A 9,745-nucleotide genomic window follows, 5' to 3' on the forward strand; every position below is an offset into this window, starting at 1 on the left:
ACAGAGTTTAAGTTAATAAATGAAAAGAGGCCCAGTGAGCCAGGTTTCAGTTGATTCTGACTCCAAATTGTGCAGCCTGGAATTTATTTGTGTTTATAATAAGAGGGAGCAATGATTGCCCCCTTGGCATCGCGTGTGTGAGTGCCAAGGAGGAGACATTAACAATACCGGGCACAGGCATGAATCTCTACTTACTGTTCATCAGCAGGCTGCCTGCCTGCTTTCTGAACTGAGCAGTCCCTCACCTCGGTTTTGTGGAGCAGGTCTAAGACTTTTGACCCCCAGGAACCTTCTGGTCTGAAGTCAGAAACATTTCAGAGTTCTCCAACGCTTTCTACAGAAAATAGCTGGGCCTCCATGCGCTGTCTCCTTATAACTGCAATCATGCAACTAAACCTAATTTTGAATTTTTGCCTGCTTTGCTCTCTCCCAGCACCTATACTCTTTTCCCCTATCAATTTGCTATGTTCCAGCTCCAGTCACACCAGGTTCTTTAGGGTTTTTCAAACACATCAAATTTCTTCCCACCCCCAGTCTGCGCACTGCTTTCTCTGTGGCTATAACTGCCTTCCACTGGCTGTTCCCAAGGCCTCCTCTCATTAAGCAGGTCTTAAATCAAATATTATCTCCTCATAGACATGTCCACCCTATAAAAGAGACACATCTCCAGTAAATCTCCAGCCTATCTATTTTTTCTGTACCACTTACTGTAAGTTGTAACTGTCTTCTTTATTTACTGATATTATCTGGGTCCCTCCCTAGAATATTAGTTCTAGGAGGACTCAGTTTCAGATGCTTCATATCCTGTTATAGAGCACATATTTCCCCCACCCTGCAAAAGGGCAAGAGCAGATATTGTAATGATTTGGCAGTTAGGACATTTTCAGTGTCAGAGAAGTCCTTCAATTAAGACACTCAGAGGAGGTTCTCTGTGCCTCCTAGTTCTGCAGACAGCCACCTTGTCTCATGCAGTGCCTAGTGTCCCTGAAATACCAGCTGAAGGTCAGAGTGAGAAGACTTGGCCGGATGGGGCACTGGTCACTAGGATTCCTTTTAACTCTAGCTAAGTGGATACTGTTGGCATCAAAGACCCCTTCATCGACCTCAACTACATGGTCTACATGCTCAAATATATTCTACCCATGGCAAGTTCAATACCACAGTCAAGGCTGAGAATAGGAAGTTTTTCATCAATGGAAAATCCATCTCCATCTTCCAGGAGTGAGATCCCATTAACATCAAATGGGGTGATCCTAGTGCCGAATATATTGTGGACCCACAGGTGTCTTCACTACCTTGGAGAAGGCTGGGACTCACCTGAAGGCTGAGGCCACAAGGGTCATGATCTTTGCCCTTTCTGCTCATGCTCCCACAATTGTGATGGGCGTGAGAAGTACAACTCCTTCAAGACTGTCAGCAACGCCTGCTCTACCACCGACCTTTGGCTCCACAGCCAAGAACATCTGTGATAACTTCGGCATCATGGAGGGACTCATGACCACAGTATGTGCTATCACTGCCCTCCAAAAAGTTTTGGAGGTCCCCTCTGAGAAGCTGGGCATGGCGGCCACAGAGCTGCCCACAACGTCATCCCTGCTTCTACTGATACCGCCAAGGCTGTGAGCAAGGTCATTCCTGAGCAGAATGGAAAGCTAACTGGCATGACCTTCTGGGTCCCCACCCCAATGTACCACCTGGAGAAAGCGGCCAAATACGATGACATCAAGAAAGTGGCAACGCAGGTGTCACAAGGCCCCCTCAAGGGCATTCTCCACGACACTGAGGACCAGGTTGCCTCCTGCAATTTTAACAGCGATGCCCACTCCTGCACCTTCAGTGCTGGGACTGGCACTGCCCTCAGTGACCACTCTGTCAAGCTCATTTCCTGGTATGAGAATGAATTTGGTTATAGCAACAGGGTGGTGGACCTCATGGTCTCCAAGGAGTAAGAACCTCCTGTGCCACGAGCCCCAGTGAGTACAAAAGGAAGAGGGGCGCCCTCAGCACTGGGGAGCCCTTGCCCCGCTCATCCACACAGCGTCCCCTGACCTGTCACAGCTCCATCCCGGACCCCCTGCAGAAGGGGAGGGCCTGAGGGTGCCATCAATAAAGTATACTGTACCGAGCCAAAAACAGAGATACTCAGAGAAAATGGGTAGAATTTTCCTCTCAATGTACTTAATATATAGACATTGAGCAAATAAGCTAGGATCAGAGTGGCTTTCTTTGCTACAAAATTGGACAAAGAGCTACTAGGAGATACAAAAGAAGAAACAACTTCCATTTCCTGCTTTGCCTGATGGTGTCAGGGTTGTTGATCTTCCCCCAGAGGGGAAGGAGTGCAGTTTCTAAACCAGCCCCAACAAACAGAAACCAATCCAGTCAGATCCATCACAAACCCAGAGCAGCTTTGACATTCTTAAGGCTATTTACCCAGATCCCTGGTGGATAGAAATAGAAATCAATTCTTGCTTCAAAGTATTCTGCAGCTGACCTGATGACGAAGCAACACAAAATTTTATTTTAGCATGTTGACAACCAAATTCAAGTAAATTTAGGTCCAAATTTATAGAACTGGATGGATGAGGTTCACAATCTGATGTTATGATTAATGCTTATACTCATGCTTCCTTTTGGGCAACTTGATACAGGAAGTCGGTTTTTAAAATAATTATTTTCGGGCCTCCCCAGTGGCTCAGCGGTTGAGTGCTGGGTTGCGAAGCTGCCCGCGGCCTCTGCGGCGCCAGTTCGATCCCTGGCTGCTCCCTGGCCACCGGAGGAGGGTCCCACATGGCGCGCAGACCTCTCCTGCCGCCCGCTGCTCCCCTCAGCAGTGTGCTTCGGTCCTTCTGCCTGCTCTGCCTCCCGCTCTGGCTCTGGTGAATTCTCTCACCCTCCCGCGCTTCTGACTGTACCCAGTACATGTATAAACAAACAAACAAATAAATAAATAAAACATGCCTCTATAAAAAAAATTTTTTAAATAAATAAATAAAATAATTATTTTCTAATATTTGAGGATAAGAAACAGTTCATTTGGGGGGGTGTGCCCTTTTTTAATAAATTGTGGCTGTATTTTGAAAAAATAAAAGTTCTTATCTTTAAAAGACGCATATCAAAACATGTATGGACGAGAAAAAAGGAGGTCTGATATTTACTTCAAAATAATGCCAGGGAAAGGGACAAGGTGGGAGCACAGAAAAAGCAGCGGTGCCCTGAGCTGATCAAGCCAGGAAGTTGGGACATGGGTCCATGGGGTAATTAAACCACTTGCTCTACCTTGCACATGTTTGACATTTCCTCTAACAACAAGACATTTTCAAGGAGCACTTTAAACTGCTCATCTTCACTCGTGAAATTTCAAAAGTTACCTGAAGGTGAAGATCTCGCCTTTCAAGTCCTGCACCGGGTTCTCCTGGATGACGTCCTGGGTCAGGGGTGAGTGGTGGCGCAGGGATTTGGAGTGGGGCAGGGTCCCCATGTGACTGTAGCTGTCACACGACCGAATGGGAGGAGGGCCCTTCTTCTTGCGCGGAAGGGTGCCGTGTATGGACACGTCTTGATAGGCATCTGCACGGTGCTCAGCGAGAGGGGACTTGCTGCTCAGAAGGTCCATGGACGAGGCCAGGGGGAACTGGTGATTCACGGGCATGTTTCTGGGAAGGCTGGCAAACTTTCCAGCAGCCATGCCTCCCAACTCTAAGGGGGGAAAGAAAAGAGTGATGGTGTAAATCTAAGATAATCCTAAAAAGTGACTTCCGACCCACAAAATGAAACAGACTGCAGAACAAAGGGGTGTTTCACGGAGCATTAAAAGACAAACATTCAATGGCATCCCTAGTGAAATTTACTATGAATGGGAAGTTTACTCATTTCCCCCTCCCTTTTTTTTTTAAAGGAGCTACAGAGGCATTCTCCAGGGCAAGCAGCTGATCTTTCAATAGAAAAGAGCAAACCAAAAAAAAAATAAAATAAAATAAAGAAAGAAAAGAGCAAACACACCTCAGAGCCCTAGAAGACTATGAGCTACTTTATATTATTTCAGATGACTGAGGCTGCTGAGAAAACATGACTAACAAAAACAGATGACTGAGGTTGTACTCAAGGTTGTAGTCACAAATGCCATATAAAAAATGTTCTAAATATATTAAATAATTAGTTCACATATTCCCACCCCCACCCCCCGTCAATGATAAGAACAGGCGGAGATGGTTAGAATTCCTTAGCTCCTGGGACAGTCACTTGTGTTACCCAGAGTGACAGGGCTGGATTTTTCTGGCAAAGACCTGATGCTTATTAATAAATTAATGTTCTCTAATTAACGAAGATGGCCAGGGTCAGGAGGTGGGTCATTCCTCCATACATCAGTGGGCTCAGCTGCAGGGAAAAGATTGGGGATGGGGCTCCACGGACATTATCTCCCACTGGGATCTGGAACGTGCCTGCCAGCAGCAGTGCACACGGGAGCCTGGGTAGTCAGAGAAGAGTGGGAAGGGAGGAAAAGAAAGAAAAGGAAATAAAAGGATGGGAATGAGCAGGGAAAGAAAGGGAAAATAGCACATGAGGTCATATACAAAAGTAGCCCAACAATTGTTCCCAGCTGCAATCATTAGTAGAAATATTCACCCTGAGCATGGGTGAACATTTTGGGGGTCACTCCCATGACTCCCACAAGCAAACCTTGGTTTTGATGTAAGCCAAATTATGTAAGATATTTTAAAGGGCCAACCTATAAAGAAACAGGAGCCTGAATAAAAGCATTGCAAGTCCCTGGAGACAGGAAGGATCCAGAATCTGCACCACTAGTCATGCATCAGACGGGTGTGGACAACACAGCAGTGTAACTAAGCACCATGCACTGACCTTCCTGGAGGCTGGTGAGAACACTGCTCTGCTCTGTTGTCTGTTCTCAAGCTTTGCAACCCCCTTCCTGACAGAACACGCTTCCACTGCAGAATGAACATCTGAGAGAAAACCATCAAGCTGCAATACTACTGCAGAGTCAGTTCCACAACAGACTGGGGGGCTTGGGATGTGGCCTGAAGACAAACAAGGCGCTGTGCAGAGTTAGAGTAAGTGGGCCTGCAAAGGAAACAAGTGGCAACAAAAACACACCCCATCCTCCAGCTGCCATCTGCAACAGAGAGAAACCAAAAGTACTGGCATCTGGGAGGAAGGAGACCCTCAGCTTCTGGAATACAAGCCCAGCCCTGTCCTCAGGACTTTGCCCAACTTGGGTGCTGACTGTGCTCATGCTGAGCATTTCTCCTAATGCTAATTCCACTTCTAACGGGACCACACAGAAGGCCTGGCTCATAGCGGGTGAAGAACAATAGGACTGAGTCCCCATGCCGCCCCTCCCAGGTCTGGCCAGTACCTGGCACACTGTCAGCACTTGCTTAACATTAATCATGGTTATTTAAAAAAAAAAAAAAAACAACCAAACTCCCTGGCCCTCCCTACCTGACCACCAGTGACATAAGATGACTAGGATTTCCTCATCCTACAAGCACACACTCATACCTCCCCTCCCCACCAAAGGCTGTGAACATTCGCCTGCTCAAACCATCAATACCATGTTTCTTCCCAAGCAGACCTGGATCATTTCAACGAATCTCATGGGGAGGCCTAGACCACCCCACAGAGCCTTCACTGCAAGGGCCACATTGCCGCCTGAGACTAGTTCCAGGCTGCTATGATGGACAAAAGCTACCCTGGCTCCTATGTCTCCAGCAGCCTGTTGCCTCCATGCTTATCCCGGATCTACCTAGATTTCAAGATCGAGCAAAAATGCTCTAGAATGTCCTTTGGCAAGTTATCCATACATCAGTCAATTCCCTAGCATTAAGGGAACATTAATACCTGCACTTCCTACCGTCAATCCAACCAAGATGTAAGTGCCTACTCCAACTAAGATACTTGGAGAAACAGAGATGCCTAAGCCCATGCCCCAACCATGAATTCTAACAGCAGATAACTGATCCACAGACACCCTTGACATGCTAGAGGAAAGACCAATTAATTCTGACAAAGGATAAGGGGAGGATCTCAGAGAGGGCATCACCACAGATGAGGGTTTTGAAAGGCTCACAAGTATAGGAAGAGCCTTCTGAGAGGATGTGCTATCAACAGCATGGGAGTGCCCCACAGGCTCGGGAAACAGTAAGTCACGTGGAACGGCCCAAATTGAGAAGTTCAGAAGCATTTCCAGGAAGAAGCACAGCTTAGGACCAGATCATGAAGTTCTTCAAGGCTGTGCCAAGGTGTCTGGACTTGACTTAAAGTGCTAGAGAAGATGAGGAGAGATAGAATCCAGTGTGTGCCCAGGCAGGTTGCTCTGGTAATTCTGCAGGTGAGAGAGGGAGGTGGGAAGATCATCAGGCTGATGGCAACAAGCCTACAGCAAGGTCTGGTAAGGAACTCTAACCCCAGCAGCAGCCAGGGAAGGGGAGAAGAGTGAAGGGCTAGGAGCCTGGAGCCTCTGGCTGGAGAATGGGGCAATGCTGTAATTTGGCAAGTCAAGTGACAGGACCCCTGGGGAGGGCGGGTAACAAGCTCCCCACTGGAGCTTTAAGCATGAAGTACCGGGGGTACAGCTTGGTCTAGGGGGTTAACTATCAATGTGTGCAATGAGGAGCCAGGACACGACATAGTTTTAAGACTCATCAACCTAAAGGGAATATTTAAACCAGAGAGTAGATTCCTTAACTTGTTATTATCAGATATGATAACAGATGTGAAAGTACCTCTTAAACTGTCAAGAAGCATACAATATCCACGAATTATATTCCTGCTCTCTCTCTCACCATGCCCGTGTCAAGTCTATGAGGACCAAAGCAAGCAATGAGTTCTGAAAACTTACAGTGGTGGTTCTCAGCCAGGCCGAACATAAGGATCCTCTGGGAAACTTAAAATTCCAACACCCACGCTGACCCAGACCAATGAAATCAGAATTTCAGTGTGTAGGGTCCTGGCATTGGTTTTTGTTTTTAAAGCTACCCAGTACTGCCCAATGTAGAACGCGGGTTGAGAGCCAGTGGCTAGGTGAGTGTCTTTGGTACAGAGTAACTGATGCTCAGATTTGTCTACCCAGGCAACAAAATGGAATGATAAGGAAGATGTGTCACTTGGTTAATAAAAGCATTCATTCATTCTGCTATTCAACACACATTTACGGAGAGCCTCCAATATAGTGAGTGCGGTGTTGGGGACCATGTCAAACTGTCCTCAGGAGGTTAACACGATACAACAGAAGCACAGAGTAACAAATGGCCCGAAGTGTTGGCGATTCCCAGACTGCGGGAGCACACAACAGCACAGCCTTTTCAATGTAGTCAACCCTCCCCTGAGGAAGGGCTACTGACCTGAAGAATAGAAAGCAGAGTCTAGTAACTGGAGGGAGATCATGCAAGCTGAAATTTCCAGAGAGATTTCAGCTATAGATAAATCGGGGTTCCGCTGCAGTTCACTGCCTCTAACTTGGGACTCTCCCCCATTACAATGCTGCCTTGCCCTGGGTTTCAGCTCTTGGAAAGGTTGGCTCAGTCCTGGGCCCTGGGTCAAGCCTGAGTGGGTCCAACATCAGGGCAGTGGGCCCGGGCCAGACACGTTACTTCAAAAGACAAAACAAACTAAAGGTGAAGTTAAGAGAAGGGGGACTAGGGGTAGAAGGTGCTCATTTGCAACTGCTGGGGTCATACCGACTCCAAGTGCTTGGAGGAAATCCAAGAGGTGGAAGTACATGCTGTATAGCCACCTGCCCTATGTGATGGCTAGCATGGTAAGACAGGATCTCATGGGCCTCCATGGGGTTAAGCAACACACTATGAAGCAATCCGCAGCCTCTGCAGCCCGAGTTCGATCCCCTGCCGGACAGGAAAATACCCACATGGCACAGCAGACCTCTCTGGTCTCGCCGGCTGCTCCCCTCAGCATTGTGTTCTAGTCAGCCTGCCTATTCTGTTCCTCACTCTGTTTCTGGTGAATCCTCTCACCCATCCCCACCCCAGGCATCTCTGGCCTGTACCCGATCTCTTGGAGGCATAAATAATCTTTAAAAAACAAAAATTAAAAAAGAGAACCTCAGATTCAAATGCCTTCATTATTCCAGATAAAGAAAATCAATAGTCATTCACATAAATATATTCTCTGAGGGCTTACAGTGTACCAAGGCTAAGGATATAATGAACTAGACAAGGCCCTACTCTCATGGAACCTACTCTGGGATGGAAGTTCAACCATAGACAAGAACACAAACTAGGGAGTAGCTCAGCTGCAAATGTACTGAAGAACATAAAACAGAATGAAAAGCTAGACCATGGGGATGAGGATGTAGGGCTATTTTAGAGCAGAGTGATCGGGATGGCCTCTTTGAAGAGGTAACAATGACGTGAGACTCCACTCCCCCACCAACCCCCACCCCCAGAATAAACTTGCAGTGGGAAAACACTGTTGGAAGAGCAGGGCCCAAACCCAAGTCTCCAGTGTCTGGCTCTCATTTTTCCTCCATTTGGAGATGTCTGTCTCCACACCCCTAATCATATTCTTTTTTTTAAGATTTATTTTTATTTAGTTATGCATACGAGATCTGGAGTGTAGGTCAGAGGTGTGGAGTGAGAGGATTCACCAGAGATGGAGTGGGGAGCAGAACCGGTGGATCTACTGAAATACACTGCTGAGGGGAGCAGCAGGGGAGACTGGAGAGGTCTGCTGCGCCATGTGGGTAGCTCCCTGGCCAGGGTTGCAACTCATGCTGCAGTGGCTGGTGATGTATCACTTGATTCCATAAAATCAAAGCAGATATGTTTCAGAGTCAGATCCCTCTCTGCCACTGACTTAACTAGTTGTATGGCAGGGAACAAGTAACTCAAACTCTCTGACCATCAGCTCCTCAATTAACAGTACCTATTGCGTTGCGGTAGTTGTGAAAATATATGTGATCCATGTATGGAAAGCCCTTGACACACAGCAAGTACTCAGTCTATAGCTTGTTTTTTTTTTTTTTGTTTTTTTTTTAAACTGTAAAATTGGAGGAACTTTTTCTCTTTTTTCAATTTAATAATGTACTATTTAACCAATCTATCCAAAATATTCTTTTCAACAGAAATCAAAATGAAAATTATTGAGCTGTTTTACATTTTTTCTCATGTTAAGTCTTTGGAATCTGGTGAGTACTCCACTTACAGCACATCTCAACTCAAACTTTCCACATCGCTTTTAATGGTGTTAGATCTTTGCTCTCCCATATAACCATCCGTGCCAATACCCCCCTGATACCCTTCTCGCCCCCCTCCTCTCTGGTCCCTTCTAAGCAGGGCAGGGACCTGTCTTCTTGCTTGTCATTGTGTTCCTATTACAAGGAGCATTCACTAACGAAATCATTGTTTCTTGGGCCTCCCTGGTGGCACAAGGGGTCAAGTCAGCATTATGAAGCTATCGTCAGCCACTGCAGCACAAGTTCGATCCCTGGCCAGGGAGCTGACCCACATGGCACAGCAGACCTCTCCTGTCTCGTCCGCTGCTCCCCTCAGCAGTGTATTTCGGTCAATCTTCTTGTTCTGTTCCTCACTCTGTCTCTGGTGGGTCTTCTCACACACACCCTCTACCCCCCACACCTTTGGCCTGTACCCCAGCTCTTGTATGCGTAAATTAATAAATCTTTAAAAAAGAAATCATTGCTTCTGAGGATGACTGCAGTCAGAAAAGATGAGGGAAACATTTTAACCTACAGCAACAGAAATAAACA

At 46.7% G+C, this 9,745-nt stretch overlaps 1 protein-coding gene and 1 pseudogene across 4 annotated transcripts in view; one reads left to right on the forward strand and one right to left on the reverse strand.

The window, feature by feature from the left end:
* The window catches only part of BCAR3 (BCAR3 adaptor protein, NSP family member), a gene marked incomplete at both ends in the record, with an annotated part of 103,446 nt that extends 99,758 nt beyond the window's left edge, over positions 1 to 3,688 (reverse strand). For all 3 annotated transcript variants that reach the window (XM_084243082.1, XM_084243086.1, XM_084243085.1), the window contains one exon: positions 3,372 to 3,688. In XM_084243082.1, the coding sequence (XP_084099208.1) occupies positions 3,372 to 3,688 (317 nt within the window). The remainder of the gene's footprint in view (positions 1 to 3,371) is intronic.
* Positions 1,027 to 1,949, forward strand: LOC311177238 (glyceraldehyde-3-phosphate dehydrogenase-like; annotated as a pseudogene). The gene has a single exon. The product of its transcript is annotated as a glyceraldehyde-3-phosphate dehydrogenase-like (transcript).
* Positions 3,689 to 9,745: the final 6,057 nt, after the last annotated feature.

Source organism: Talpa europaea, assembly GCF_964194135.1.
Source record: "Talpa europaea genome assembly, chromosome: 9".
Classification (NCBI taxonomy): Eukaryota; Metazoa; Chordata; class Mammalia; order Eulipotyphla; family Talpidae; genus Talpa; species Talpa europaea.